At 44.2% G+C, this 16,763-nt stretch overlaps 1 protein-coding gene across 4 annotated transcripts in view; it reads right to left on the reverse strand.

The window, feature by feature from the left end:
- Window positions 1–16,763, reverse strand: part of bcl9l (bcl9 like) — a 67,348-nt gene that overhangs the window by 26,410 nt on the left and 24,175 nt on the right. For all 4 annotated transcript variants that reach the window (XR_013791174.1, XR_013791175.1, XM_079514828.1 and 1 more), the window contains exons 2-3: window positions 1,221–1,308; window positions 1–385 (exon numbers count right to left, since the gene is read on the reverse strand). The exon at window positions 1–385 is cut by the window's left edge and continues 130 nt beyond it. Coding sequence is in view for 2 of the 4 variants with exons in the window: in XM_079514828.1 (XP_079370954.1) it covers window positions 1–285 (285 nt within the window). In the remaining 2 variants the exon portion in view is untranslated. The remainder of the gene's footprint in view (window positions 386–1,220; window positions 1,309–16,763) is intronic.

Below are 16,763 nucleotides of genomic sequence, written 5' to 3' on the forward strand. Positions count from 1 at the left end.
GCCTGCGCCACCGCCGCTAGCCAACTGGCCGACGACGGCCGCCTTCAGCGCGGGGTTGGCCGCCGAGGAGGAGATGGGGTTGCTTTTGACATGGCTCCCGGGGGCCCCTCCCCCGCCTCCCTTGGGCCCCGATGGATGTCCCGGACCCCCACCCTGAGAGCCCTGCTGCAGCTGCTGCTGAGCCTGCTGCTGCTGCTGCTGACTCACGCTGGGGATATGGGATCGGCCTTGGTCGCTGGTGGTCACCGCCTTGCCATGATTGGCCAGTTTATTGTCCGGGTGCATTTGATTGGCTGTTGGATTTGGGAAGGTTGTGGGGTGTGGTATGGAGAGGTATCTGTGGGGCGTCCTTGTGGGTGGAGCTCAACGCTGATCACAGCTGACGCTGATTGGAAGAGAAAAAGAGTCAGTCAGTTAACCCTTTAACTGACCTCATTTATTTGAGGGGGGGGGGGGGGGGGGGGGGGGTTTGTCCCGGATACATATCAATTTGTGTATCCTTGACATGAACATTTTTGAGAACCAATGCTCTGCTCTGATTATGGTGAATGTAATTTCAGTTGCCGAGCACCTCTGCAGACTGCAAACCTCTGGAAAAATGAATGGTTGCTGACGTTTCATCATATGTTGCATACTCTGATGATGATGAAGCACCAGACTACACATTAACTTCCTTGTTTACATGTTGTGCCCATGCTGTCGACACAACATGTAAAATGGCAAATCCTCAAAACTCGTGAGACACGTAGTGCGATGCGTCATTCGTCACTTGTCGGAAAGCATAACATGACCCCTGTGTACAGTAAGAACCTTCACTCTGCAGACTTAAGGCACCCAAAAAGATCGGCTATTTTTGGTATTTTTTAAAACAAATAATGTCTTTAAAGATCTGTTACCGATACTTATTGTAAACCTTTAAATTCAGGGCTTCCAGAGCAGTGAAGGACCATGGGGACTTGTGTGTGGGGGGTTCAGAACTACTGTTCTAGACTGTGGTTCAGAACTACTGTTCTAGACTGTGGTTCAGAACTACTGTTCTAGAGCAGTGGTTCAGAACTACTGTTCTAGAGCAGTGGTTCAGAACTACTGTTCTAGAGCAGTGGTTCAGAACTACTGTTCTAGACTGTGGTTCAGAACTACTGTTCTAGACTGTGGTTCAGAACTACTGTTCTAGACTGTGGTTCAGAACTACTGTTCTAGAGTTGGGGATGAGGCCTCACCTCATCTCACCCGGTGGACGCAGGACGGACGCCATGCTGGGCCATGCTGCTGCTGTGGAGGACGCGTCACTGACCACATGCTGCTGACCTGCAGGGGGACACAGGAAGCAGCACGGTTATAGATGGGAGTGAAATAAAAAATACCCTTTTCACATTTTAGAGCACATCTGTGGTCATCATATGGGCATACGCAACAATAGATGCCAAAACAATGGGAACATTTCCATTTTGTACTGTGTATTGTTTATATCAAAAGTCCATAAAAAGCCCATTTTAATCACTTCCTTTGAACAAAAATGTGCTGCGTGATGACATAACGAGGCCCGCATGAATAAAAATGAATCGTGATTTCAATCACCTGTTTGATTCCCATTGTTGTCCGTCCAAAGAACAGCTGATTTTGATTACAGAACTACTTCAAGATGACATCCAGACAGTGTATTACTCATTTTAAAGTTAATCAGCATGCTAAAATATGTATCTTAAAACATTATAGGTTAGAAATAAGCCACGTAGTAGCAAATATGCTTTGTTGGTCATCCGTCTCTCACCTGTAAATAAATGTAGCAGTAGCCTGAAGGGATGCAACGCTCTGATTGGTTCAGAAACGTAGGACAGGCTTCTGTTACAGACTGAAACTACAAACTTCTAAATAAAATGACCGAAAAAGCCATTGCACTCCGACTTTAAGCCCAGGATGACAGAGACCACAGGAAATTCACCACTGTCAACCCATTGTTGATTTTGAAAGCACATTTTTAATTTAGTTTTAGTCATAGTCTTTTGAATAAAATGTCATATTTTAGTCATCTGAAAAGTTTTACCCTTTCCCTTCATTGTCAATGCGTCAACAAACTTTGAACTAAAGACAAACATTAAACCTGTGTATAGGAGAGGCTTGCGCCCCTCAAAAACAAAAAAGTAACCAAACGTGTGACCACAAATGTGACCAAGACAAATCTGAGTAGACAAGAAGAAGAAGAGAAGAGAGAAGGAAAAGCTACCGCACGCGCGCGCGCACACACACACACACACACACACACACACACACACACACACACACACACACACACACACACACACACACACACACACACACACACACACACACACACACACACACACACACACACACACACACACACACACACACACACACACACACACACACACACACACACACACACACACACACACACCAAAAAAAAGGAAGAAAAGTGGAACATTAGATGCAACTGTCCCTTTAAGGGTGAAGGAGAGCCATCAGAGTTGAAGCAGCGGGCCCTCCCCCTCTCTCCCAGGCCGCTTGCAAACCACAAAAACTCCACCACACACATTCCACTACTACACTATCTCTAGCAATACCTGTCTCTCTCTCTCTCTCTCTCTCGCTCTCTCTCATAGACTTACTCACAGTTTCGCTCTGAGGGTTCAAGTCCGAAGCAACGGAAAGCGCCCAGCACTTACTCACGGCTGTGTTTAGTGCAAACTCGTTTGGAAAAAGTTAGAAAGAAAAAACTAGAAAGAAAAACACATCAAACTTGTTTAACCACTTGGTTGACAGAGATCCCCCAGGGCTCTATAATAGGTCTGCTTAGTATTCTCCTCGACACCAAATAGATTCAGCAAAAAACAACGTGCAGCTTGTAGATAGTCTATTTCTGACGAATGATCGTCTCCCAGAATAGGTAAGGTATGCTATAGGGTTCATGTGATAAACCACCAGAATAGGTAAGGTATGCTATAGGGTTCATGTGGTAAACCAGAATAGGTAAGGTATGCTATAGGGTTCATGTGGTAAACCAGAATAGGTAAGGTATGCTATAGGGTTCATGTGGTAAACCAGAATAGGTAAGGTATGCTATAGGGTTCATGTGGTAAACCACTAGAATAGGTAAGGTATGCTATAGGGTTCATGTGATAAACCACTAGAATAGGTAAGGTATGATATAGGGTTCATGTGGTAAACCACTAGAATAGGTAAGGTATGATATAGGGTTCATGTGGTAAACCACTAGAATAGGTAAGGTATGCTATAGGGTTCATGTGGTAAACCAGAATAGGTAAGGTATGCTATAGGGTTCATGTGGTGAATAGGTAAGGTATGCTATAGGGTTCATGTAGTGAATAGGTAAGGTATGCTATAGGGTTCATGTGGTGAATAGGTAAGGTATGCTATAGGGTTCATGTAGTGAATAGGTAAGGTATGCTATAGGGTTCATGTGGTGAATAGGTAAGGTATGCTATAGGGTTCATGTGGTGAATAGGTAAGGTATGCTATAGGGTTCATGTGGTGAATAGGTAAGGTATGCTATAGGGTTCATGTGGTGAATAGGTAAGGTATGCTATAGGGTTCATGTAGTGAATAGGTAAGGTATGCTATAGGGTTCATGTAGTGAATAGGTAAGGTATGCTATAGGGTTCATGTAGTGAATAGGTAAGGTATGCTATAGGGTTCATGTAGTGAATAGGTAAGGTATGCTATAGGGTTCATGTGGTGAATAGGTAAGGTATGCTATGCTATAGGGTTCATGTGATAAACCACTAGAATAGGTAAGGTATGCTATAGGGTTCATGTGATAAACCACTAGAATGGGTAAGGTATGCTATAGGGTTCATGTGATAAACCACTAGAATAGGTAAGGTATGCTATAGGGTTCATGTGATAAACCACTAGAATAGGTAAGGTATGCTATAGGGTTCATGTGATAAACCACTAGAATAGGTAAGGTATGCTATATGGTTCATGTGGTAAACCATTAGAATAGGTAAGGTATGCTATAGGGTTCATGTGGTAAACCATTAGAATAGGTAAGGTATGCTATAGGGTTCATGTGGTAAACCACTAGAATAGGTAAGGTATGCTATAGGGTTCATGTGGTAAACCACTAGAATAGGTAAGGTATGCTATAGGGTTCATGTGGTAAACCACTAGAATAGGTAAGGTATGCTATAGGGTTCATGTGGTAAACCACTAGAATAGGTAAGGTATGCTATAGGGTTCATGTGGTAAACCACTAGAATAGGTAAGGTATGCTATAGGGTTCATGTGGTAAACCACTAGAATAGGTAAGGTATGCTATAGGGTTCATGTGGTAAACCACTAGAATAGGTAAGGTATGCTATAGGGTTCATGTGGTAAACCACTAGAATAGGTAAGGTATGCTATAGGGTTCATGTGGTAAACCACTAGAATAGGTAAGGTATGCTATAGGGTTCATGTGGTAAACCACTTCATCTCTATAAACTTTGTTAACCGGGGTTAGGTCACCCCTCTATACGTAGTCCCCTTCCTTTTTTCGCTCTACACTAGTGATATTACACTGGCAGCCCGCGGGCCACATCTACACTAGTGATATTACACTGGCAGCCCGCGGGCCACATCTACACTAGTGATATTACACTGGCAGCCCGCGGGCCACATCTACACTAGTGATATTACACTGGCAGCCCACGGGCCACATCTACACTAGTGATATTACACTGGCAGCCCGCGGGCCAAATCTCTACACTAGTGATATTACACTGGCAGCCCGCGGGCCAGATCTACACTAGTGATATTACACTGGCAGCCCGCGGGCCACATCTACACTAGTGATATTACACTGGCAGCCCGCGGGCCAAATCTCTACACTAGTGATATTACACTGGCAGCCCGCGGCCCAAATCTCACCCCAGCTGAGCTTTCTTGTGGCCTGGAACACATTCCATATTCATTCCATATTCCAATGTAAAAATAGATGTAAAGAAATATATATTATTGGATGGTTGGTTGTACAAGTTGACCATTTTGAAGGTTTTACATAAGCATTAACTTATAAAACAATGTATAGGCTACTTTACTAGATAGGAGGAATGTTAGTGACTCACCACTCACTCAGGGTCCTAAATGAACACCCACCAGTACTGCATTTGACATCAAGACACTGGTACAAGAACCCACATCTTAATTGGAAATTGTTCAAGCTAACCCGCCGAGATGACTGAAGAGGAGCACGTCACAGGAAGAAAGAAACACCATGCTTTCTCAAGAGGTGTGATCTTCTGAGGTGGGAATGTTCACAGGTTTCTCAATTAGTTTGAACAATGTATGTGACTGACAGGCTCGTGAGGTGACTACATCTTGTACACAATATAGAGGTGATTTTCAACCCATTTCATATCAAGGTCCATTATGTATTCAGCATTTGAGCCACGGACCACCATTTGATGAAATTTGGCAAACGTTGATCGAAATAGCAATTCTTCTAATCTACATGCTCTAATTGTGTTCTTGTACAGTGTTGTACAGTGCCCGGTGTCTGGTGTCGACTCGGTCAAACCCACGGTTGTCCAGAACCGCCACAAAAGGCCTCTTGTCCGCTCTGGACAGGGCCCCTGCCCAGGCTCTATTTATGGCACTGGCCTGTTCTGACATCACAACACTCCATATTTGGGCATGCCTGACACAGAACTCCATATATGGAATAAAGGGGAACAGAGAGAAAGACACAGATATCTCTATACATGGGCATTAAAGGGACACAGACAAATGCGTGGAACGGACACGGGTACAACAGGTATTGCATAGCCGGGTGTGGCATGGATCTCCAACTTCCATCATCCATCAACTCAGTTCTCTACAGCCGGGCACCAATCTAGTGACACTAATGGCACAAAATATTTTTCAGATAAAATACATCCTTGAGTGAGTTGAGCTATGCAAAACAGACATCATAATTTGGTCTGCCTTTCATTGTTTTCAAGGAAAAAAAGCTAACTTTTGTCAACTCTCGGCCTTTCAATTACCCTACTTCAGGGCAAAAACAAATACATCATGTCATTGATTAGTGAAGTGGTTAACTTGGTTTTACTATCCTTGATGGACATGGTGAGCTTCATCTCTGGATGGATTTCATATTCTACAGATGAAGTTGCTCTCTTCTGTCAATAGATATACCGATCAAAGACAATGCGTCCCTCATCATAGCGTTTGTTAAATGCATCCTGAAGATCTGCCAGCTTCAGCATGGCAGTTCTTCATACTCTGAAGAACACCCATGGCGTCAACTATCAGAACTTTGACAGGCTGTGGGATACCTGGAAGATCTTCCTACCTCAGATCAGGCTGTGGGACAACTTCAAGAGGCTCTGCCATGGCATCTTCTACTGCATGCATCAGACTGGCTTTGTCTGTGGGAATGTACAGGGTGCCATCAACAGCACACAGAGAACGGGGAACTATTGACATCTCATATTCACAAATTTCCTCCTCAAGTTTCGGAACTAAACTTGGTCAGCTGCCTTGGATGATTAAAAATCGCCCCAGCAATTCACATTCCTCACGCAACTTGATGACTTTGTCTACAATACGTACTTTCGTTTTTTCCATCCAATTCGAACACACACACACACACACACACACACACACACACACACACACACACACACACACACACACACACACACACACACACACACACACACACACACACACACACACACACACACACACACACACACACACACACACACACACACACACACACACACACAGGCTAACATTGGCTTTCAAAGTTGGCAGGATTGGCCCCGTTTTGAACAAAAAGCCTCAAATCATGAACGCAGCGTGCAATTTACGCGAAATCTTTCACAGACTTTCCTACTAGGCTGAGGAATATATCCCACCCTTTTCACATTGGCCTGTTATAGCGCCACCAACAGGTGGATTTTTGCAAAACACATTTTTGGAACAAAATGCCTCAAATCTTGAACGCAGCGTGTAATTTATGTGAAATCTTTCACAGACTTTCCTACTAGGCTGAGGAATATATCCCACCCTTTTCACATTGGCCTGTTATAGCGCCACCAACAGGTGGATTTTTTCAAAACACATTTTTGGAACAAAGTGCCTCAAATCATCCAATTGCCATCCAATGCATAAGAAGAAATGGCACCCCTTTTACATTGGCCTATTATAGCGACACCAGGAGGCCACAACCTGACCTGCCCTGGTGGAGACCTGTGCCCCGAGGGGCACTTTATCTAGTTTTTACCATGTAGCTGGATAACTTGGCAAAAGCTACTGTACATCAGTGGCATATCAACATAAAAGAGCACTACGGGTAACTATTTCTGCCAAAGAAATTATTATCATTATGCATCCATTAGTCTTATATGTGTTAGTTGTTTTTTTTAAGGATTTTGTCCATCTCCATCCTCTTCAAACACATCCTAAGAGCTTGTGCTCTTTTCAGCCAGATGCATTAACAAACGGAGAAAGAAAATCATTCATACGATCAGCAACTTACATTCACTTACATTCAAAGACTCTACCATGTCACTGATGCCAGGTACACTGAAATATCTACTTCCTGCACATAAAGACCGCGCGCGTGCGTGATCGACCGTGCACGTGCGGATTTCGGCCGGTTTTAGGTAGATTACATCGGCCGTTAGCCAAACAAGCTAAAAGTTGCTACATTTCGTTACATTAAGCCCCCGATTATAGGGAATTAAACGATTGCGTCAATTACGGCACTGGCCATAAGGGATTTATTGATTCATCGCGTAAATTACGTCAATAGCCATAAGGGGGTTAATTCACAAAAGTCATTTGTATTGTTGACCTATAAAATATTAGCGCAACTTTCGTTCAACGTTGACAAATTATAGACACCTCTATCACATGGAACTATTTTTTGGGCGTAGTGATATGGATTTTTTTCAAAATACCAGATCTACACGCTCATAGCGCAGCACGAAGTGACGCAACGTGTCCATTATGGTGTCCCATGGGACCTATAGCAGCCATAGATAGCACACAGTCAAGGGGTTAAATGGTGTCGTTGTCACGGTCTTGTGGCCCCAGACTTTAAGTCATTTTACAAATGCGGCCCTCTTTTCTTGTGGATCAACTACTTCCGCTATATTGTAAATTATTATTATTAAATGTGTCAGTGATTTATTTGTATATTTAAGTGCACAAATGCAATTTGTGATTACGAAGCCTAAAAGGCAAACAGAAATACAAATTGTTTGCCTCACAGATACTGTGCTCTATTCCTGCTGGGGACAGTGTGGGGGCTGAGGGCATGTCCTCTCCTCCGCGTCATCAGAGCCCATACCCTGAGTGGGGTTGGCAAAAGGAGTGTACAGAGTTTGTATGTTGTCCCTGTGTCCCCTACGGTAGGAATCCTCACAAAAACAAACTGACTGTGAAAAGTGGACTGGTTAAGTAATCAATTGGCAGGTGTGGGGTTGCCATGGCTATCAATTGGCTGAGGCAGAGGCTGGAAATTGCACAGGTGAGGGGATTTAGGCTGATTAGACGCACTGGCAGAGCCTGACCAGAGCCTTTTGTGGTGGTTCTGGAGAACCGTGGGTCCGACCGACTCGATACCAGGCACTGCACTCTCTGCGGGGGTGTGGAACGCGTGTGTCGAATTTGAAGTCGGTGGGGCAAACGGTTCTCGAGTTACGTGCATTACAACCGCACACACACACACACACACACACACACACACACACACACACACACACACACACACACACACACACACACACACACACACACACACACACACACACACACACACACACACACACACACACACACACACACACACACACACACACACACACACACACACACACACACACACACACGGCGCATTTAGAGTAGGATGGTCTACGGCACACACTCGCACACATGTCGACTGATAATAGTAGGTTGTGTGTATTTAGACGAAAACTAAATCAAGTCTGCTTTAGTGGATGATCGTGTAATTAAACTGGATTTATGGATGACCAACGTAATTAAACCAGATTAATTCCTTAATCCCTTTAACTGTGAGCCAATAGGCCAGGAAGCATGCAGCCCGGAAGCAGGACGTTGTCTGCCTCTGGGGCAACAACATGGCCTATAAAACTAAACCAGCGACCAGCGTTACAGACCGGTTGTAAATTATGAGATTATTATGTTTGTCTAAACAAGATGATGAATGAATAGACGTTTGTAAGAATTGCAGGAAGGATATTGTCTTTGTCAGGTGGAAAACCTCATATGTGTCCAAAACTGCTACTTTTCAGGATTCAGGATTCACTCAGAAATAAGCTAACCAACCTCCAAAAACCAGGCAAGCAACTGTGGGAAAAAAACAATCCAAGTTTTGCTGGAAATAAGCGGACTTGGCAACCCTGGAGTCGACTAGGTTGTGACATTTCACACCTAGATGTTACTCAGGTTTCACCTGACAAAACATATGGATGTATGGCAGCCTGTAGTATCGATCAATTCCGATCCAGAACTTATTTCTGTATCTCTATGCTGACAGCAGTATGTTTTATTCTTAATTTTGTATAATTTATTGTGTAGTCTGTAATGTTAAAGGCTTGATCAAATTATATTACTCAAACGTCCCAAGAAAAATAGTTGGAAGACAGGTTGAAAAGTTTTAAGGTTGAAAAGATATGCATCTTGAGGCAGGTGGCCAAGTGGTGCACGAAGCAAGCAAAGCACTGTCTCTCTCACACGCACGTGCACGCACACACTTAAGTCAGAGGGCACAAATGGAATCAAATAATGGACCTGTGGTATACCAGTCCGTCCATGTATTCACCCTCTCTCTTGCTGTTGGAGTTAGAAAAGCCCCTGCCAACCGCACCTATTGACCATCGCTGTGGCCACAGCATAGTCATAACACACACGCACGCACGCACACACTTTTTTTTAGGGCTTTCACTTCTAGTAATTCTTACTAGTTGCCTAGTTTACTAGTCGACTAGTTGTTTAACTACCCATTATGTAATAATGACGCAGTGAGAGGAGTTTTGAATAGCAGCAGCAAAAAAAAAAGAAAAAACCCATGTGCAGTGAGATCACATACAGCAACAACAGCAGCAGCAGCATTTCACCTTTCCTCAACCTTACATCCATTTTAGCTGCTACAATAATAAATAAAAAACTGGACTCACCAAAATGCAGTTTATCTGGTTAAACAACAAAACATCCAGTAATCCACAGTATCCACCATGTTGATCAATAACACAAGGCTATACTCTGTAGCTGGCATCTCGTTATTGTTTTGCGTTAAGGAAGACTATAATGCATCAACGGCAACATGTGGGAAGGATGCAGCCTTATTCCCCGACTATCCCTGGGAAAAGACAAGTTCGCTTGCCTTGGACTGTTGGCTGGAAGCTAGCCAGAAGCTAACCTGGCTACCTGTTGAAACAGTGAAACACCTCGCTACGTGACACGCAGTGGGTTTTCAACGCCACCGTTTTTGGACCGCATCTTCTGTGACATACTGCCATATGATACAGTTGAACAACAAACAGGTTTAGCCACCGTTTTCAGTGCTCTGTTGTCGCTGTGCCCGCCGTTTGTTTACGCTAATATTGTGTCCATAGGAGACTAATGCGCGTCACACTAGGAAAATCATAATGTTCTATACAACTCTGTGATACGGTACTGGCTAGGTATGGAGACAAGCTCTACTACAGAGTAAAATCCTTGGTAGACTGGAACCTAAATGGATCCGTACACTGAGTCAAATGAACACTGAGGACTTTACGGTGTACTACAACATTCTTATTCTGGGTTCAAGTCCAGAACTGCAAGCTGATGCCCTCTTGACACAACACCTGTCTGTGTCCATCACTCTCTCTCTCTCTCTCTCACACACACACACACACACACACACACACACACACACACACACACACACACACACACACACACACACACACACACACACACACACACACACACACACACACACACACACACACACACACACACACACACACACACACACACACACACACACACACACACACACACACACACACACGCACGCTTGAATCTCGTCTCAATGTGGGGGTCCTTGACATAAACTGTGGATCGGCACTATGATAAAAATCGAACTGAATTGTCGAGATCAGCATGTCTCTCTCTCTCTCTAGTGCTGTAGAAGCGTCTATCCTGCGCGGGGTGTTGTGTTGTGTGGTCCTGTGTTCTTCAGGCCTTTCAGGTCTCGGCAAGACAACAACCGCACAAGTTGGCCATACATGGCCTACTTGTGTGCAAGGCGCAAGTTGGCAGAGAGTGCATTTCTAGTTGTTTTATTGCGACCATAGGTCGCAGTTTACTATGAAAACCTGCACCAGTCAGTCACGCCTCGGTCAGTCAGTCCGTCACGTCTCGTCCATATTTTGCCATCACCATATATGAAGATCACAACACTGACCTCTTCAAACCCTGGATAGCCATACTGGATCATCACCTAGATCTGCAATGCTGCATATATGGAGCCGGCCAGCAACATCTGACCTCAAACCTCAAAACCTTAGATCTCCATATATGGAGCTGACCTGTTCTGACATTCCATATGTTGATCCTTCCCCACCCGTCTTTCCTCTTCGACGTCTCCTTTTGACCTGTCCATTCAAACTCTAGACATGCCCACTCCAAAGGCATTGGTGCAGTCGCTCCCGGCAGCCAGCGAAAACTAGAGTTCTCAACTGGCCCGAAAATTAAGGCACGGCCCTACTGTACCTGGGCCCTATCTGGGCTGGCCCGAGGCACCGTCTGGCCTTAATAATTAGCAGGCGTAAAGCCCTATCTGGCTCGAAAATGTAAATTTAAAAATTTAAAAAGGGCATTACTGGTTTATTGATGTAATGTATGTATTTTGTTGCAATGTTGTTTGTCCCAGACCAAGGACCACAATGAAAACAAGTCGGGAAGACTTGTGTGTATACATCTTTGATGCTTCCTTGATGAACATGTTTTTCCTTGCATGATGTCTAACAAAATAAGATCAGATATTTTTGGCCTCGAGCAAAGATTCAAATTTCAATACTTGCAGCAGGGAGTGTCGGGCGGGAGCAGTAGGACAGAATCTCTACATCCTCCTGGTGGGGGCTCCTCGCTTTAAGTGGTTAATGTGAAAAACATTGTGAGTGAGTAAGCCCGGGTTGTCCCTCCCCCAAAATGCTCACTCACCTACACACAGGTGAAGAGTAAACAGAAGCGCAAGCACGCACGCACGCACGCACGCACGCACGCACGCACGCACGCACGCACACACCTGAAATTAGTCATTAACCAGCGCCGGCTCTGGTCAACACAGATAGAGCCTTGTGCAGCGAGCGAGGACTTTCTATCAGTCATTAACCCAACACGACGGGGACAGACAGAGACATGCCTGTCTCTCTCCTGTTGACAAAATGTGTGACTCACTCCCTCAACACAAGGCGGCGGCTGACAAATCGGAGGGGTGTGTGTGTGTGTGTGTGTGTGTGTGTGTGTGTGTGTGTGTGTGTGGGGAGGCCGATAGGCCGGTCTGCCGTAGAGGGAATCCCACGTCTGCAAGATAGAGTAGAGCGGATCCCTAGGCTCCCCCATGTCACTGGTTCGAGTCCCGATCCCGATGACATTTTCTCTGTGTCTCTCTCCCTATTTCCTGTCTATCTACTGTATACTATCAGTAAAGGCAGTAAAAGCAAAAATAAATATCTTAAAATAAAAAATAAAATCACACCTGTGTGAACTGAGCGGTTCAACTATAGCCTACATTTATTGTAGTGTACTGTGCTTTGTGCTTTGTGCTTTACCATGTGGGGTTCCCCGGAACATCCAGACCCGCAGGAACGCACCCAGGGGGCCGGGCCGGTTCCGGCGCACCTTCCCATGTCCGAAACGGTGCATGTATGTATGTATGTATGTATGGCTGCGTAATGGAGCGGAGGCTCCATTATAAACTGCTTCAACACGTAGTTCAGTGGTTCTCAAACTTTGGAATTTCAAGGAACCCCCCATAACTGAGCGCATACAAATGGAACCAAATGCAGTGTTGTCCCTGAACGCGTTCAATGAACGATCGTTCATGAACTCGTTCATATTTTGTACTGTATTTCTGCTTGATGAACATTATTGTGAACTCGTTCATTTCTGCCGTGTGTCTGAACGTCACTTTCTCACAGTTCACTTAGTTTAAGAGCGTGCCAGATTTCCATATAGCCCTCCAGGCGAAACCCCAGCTAAAACACACCGTAAACAGGCCTTAATATGTACAGTATATGTAATATGTAGCGGAAAAAACACCAATCTGTCTCGACAACACCAAATGAAAGTTATGGAATGCCTCTCTGCTGTGCACTTTCGGGTGCGCGCAGCACATCTCGGTGCTGATGTGTGCTCTCACTCGCGCTGATCCACGCAGCAGACACAGAACATGTCCCCACACAAAAACACTGAGGTAAACTTGTTGTTTGATCATATTAAGCATAACGTGCCACCGAAAAATAGCTTCCCATAGCTTATTACTTTTGGCCGAGGAGCGGTGTGTATACATCCAACAAAACACATCTCCCAACTGCCCAAGGCAGACTGCGTTTCGCTGCTGGATGCAAGGGGTTGGGCTACTTAGAGGTGATTTCACCCACGTGCCTTCCCAAGTGAAGCCTGACTTATACTGAAAAGCAGGAGGGGGTTCTTGTTTGCAGGGCAGTCGGGGGGCTGGAACAGTGTGTGATTGTGCCCCACGCTGTGGTCAGAAAGCAGCGGAGGAACGCATTGGGTACAAGGGAAATGGGGGTCCTTTTTGTCACAGTACATTTGTGCATACATGAAAATAACCCAATGAATTCATTCATCTCTGATATACTCAAATGATATAGATTCTATTAACACAGCGAACGCTAATCACGTATCAATACGTTATCAATTAATCAAACGTCCGGTGCGAACCACGTATCCATACGTTCTAATCACTTTTTTATAGCATACTTTCATTCATCTTTTTACCCACCCGGACAATGAAGAACCATCCCCCTGTCATTGCTGCTTAGTCCCGCTCACGTGATCAAAAAAAAAAAAAAAAAAAAAACCCTCCCCTCCTGAAAACAGGAGGGCGGGCCGCTTTACGTGTAGAAGCCAGTGTAAAATGGATGCGCCCATGCCGATCTAGTTGGTGTGTGAAAATAATCAAATTTCACCTAACCTCGCCTCACCAGGCTTTCCACCTCGGACATTTCACCCAACACTATAATACTCGATTCCCCCCTCCCCTCCTGTTTCTCCAGGAGGAGGATCTTGCGAGATGGGGGCTCTCCTCTGTCTCTCGGAAAAAAACATGATGAACGGAACGCTGCCTAAACACATATGCACCGGATCGGCTTTGCAAAACGTCTGCAACACACATGGACAGATGCATGTTTCCTTCTTCATACTGTAGCGACCAAACGATCCCCGAGCCTACAATACTACAAACTAACCACAGTATCGAGGGGCAGCCACGACAACAGACAGTGTTCCGTTGGTGGATCACGTATCGCCATGCAGAGCCGTCATAATCGGAGATCGCTCGGACGTGTGATTGTAACGCTTTTTTATTCATTATAATTGTAGTGATAAGACCGCAATGAATGCGTCGGGGACGTAATCGACCCGGGTGTAATGTATAACGAACTTTTCCGCGTCCTAAACCGTGGTGTTGTGATCTGTGGAAGTAATTTTTTCCTTGTCGTCGACATCACAGCCGGGTGAAGCTTTTTTTTTTCTCCATCGCCCCCATGCTGCATGCCCAGGCATGTTCCCCTATACTAGCTTGAAAAACAAAATCAGCTGATGATGACAACGCGTCTCACCGTTATACTATAGTTCTGAACCGAACGGTGGAATGGGACTTTTTATAGCCGTACGGATCAAGACTTTTGCTGCCCAATGTGCCCATGACCCCCCCCCCCAATGTTACTGCGATCAAAACAATGAAAGCAGTGAGATAGATTAGGCGAGGCAATCATCATCCTCATCTAAAGAAAGCAGAGTTATGAAGGTTTATTGTCAGACATTGACAGGCAGATATAACAATAAACACAATAAATATGCTATACATCCTATACACCGAATGAAAGCCCTGAATGTGTACTTTTACGAGGAAAAGAGTAAACATTGATCCCATGTACAGTTTGTCATAAATTGGTTACTGGGTGGATGCACATTGCGCCCACCAGGACCAGATATAACTGCAGAGAAGACATGGACCCGAACTCAATATTCACAAAATAAGGCCTATAGCGACATATAAATACTATATACCGTATGAAACAGAAGACTCTCTGCTTTCATAAGAAAAAAACGTCTACTGTAGTAATAATAAAAATCACACCCATGTGAAGTGAGTGGTGCAACTCTGTCCCATATTCTGTTCTCTGCTTATTCAATACAGCTCGCTATATACGGACTGAGGCAGAAAGTCATGTAAACCTTTTATTTACAGTTTGGTCTGTAAACTTCTACTGTAATAATAAAAATCACACCCCTGTGAAGTGAGCGTTGCAACTGTTCTGTACTTATTCACTACAGCTCGCTATATACGGACTGAGACAGAAAGTCATGTAAACCTTTTATTTACAGTTTGGTCTGTAAACTTCTACTGTAATAATAAAAATCACACCCCTGTGAAGTGAGCGGTGCAACTGTTCTCTACAGTTGCACCGCGCAACTGTAGAGAACAGTTAAAAGGTTTACATGACGTTCTGTCTCAGTCAGTATATAGCGAGCTGTAGTGAATAAGTACAGAACAGTTGCAACGCTCACTTCACAGGGGTGTGATTTTTATTATTACAGTAGAAGTTTACAGACCAAACTGTAAATAAAAGGTTTACATGACTTTCTGCCTCAGTCCGTATATAGCGAGCTGTATTGAATAAGCAGAGAACAGAATATGGGACAGAGTTGCACCACTCACTTCACATGGGTGTGATTTTTATTATTACTACAGTAGAAGTTTTTTTCTTATGAAAGCAGAGAGTCTTCTGTTTCATACGGTATATAGTATTTATATGTCGCTATAGGCCTTATTTTGTGAATATTGAGGAGTTCACGTCCATGTCTTCTCTGAAGTTATCTGGTGGGCACAAGCTGCATTCAATAACCAATTACTGTCTAACTGTAGATGGGATCAATGTATACTGTTTTCCTCGTAAAAGTACACATTCAGGGCTTTAATTCGGTGTATAGGATGTATAGGATATTTATTGGGTTCAATTTTATATATGCCTGTCAATGTCTCTGACTTTAAACGATCCATAACTCTGCTCGCTGTTCAAGATAACCACTTCCAGGCAAATGCAGGTGTTGCAAAAAGGTCAATATCTCCAGAATGGAACATGGTAAAATCAAAATGTATTTTTGAGTGGTGTAAACCACTCCTACAACTGGCTTTTGTGTGCAGAAAAAAATGAGCATGGTTGCTATGTTCAAAATAATTTCTGACGTAATTAAATCACACCCGGGTGAACTGGATGACCGTAGCAACCGTGGTCATTTTCTCTGCGCAAAAAAAGCCAGTTGTGAAATCACATCCGGGTGTGATTTCATTACGTCAGATCAGAGCTGATCAGGCTATATAATACCTTACCTTATATAATACCTCACATCGGACAAAAACTCCAGCTGAATCAACTTCATGGTCACAAATCATCACATCAGAAGACGAGTCTACCTAGCCAAAGATCTTTAACGTCAGACATTACGTCAGACCACAGCTGATC

This window comes from Electrona antarctica (genome assembly GCF_951216825.1).
Source record: "Electrona antarctica genome assembly, chromosome: 11".
In the NCBI taxonomy this organism is placed as follows: domain Eukaryota; kingdom Metazoa; phylum Chordata; class Actinopteri; order Myctophiformes; family Myctophidae; genus Electrona; species Electrona antarctica.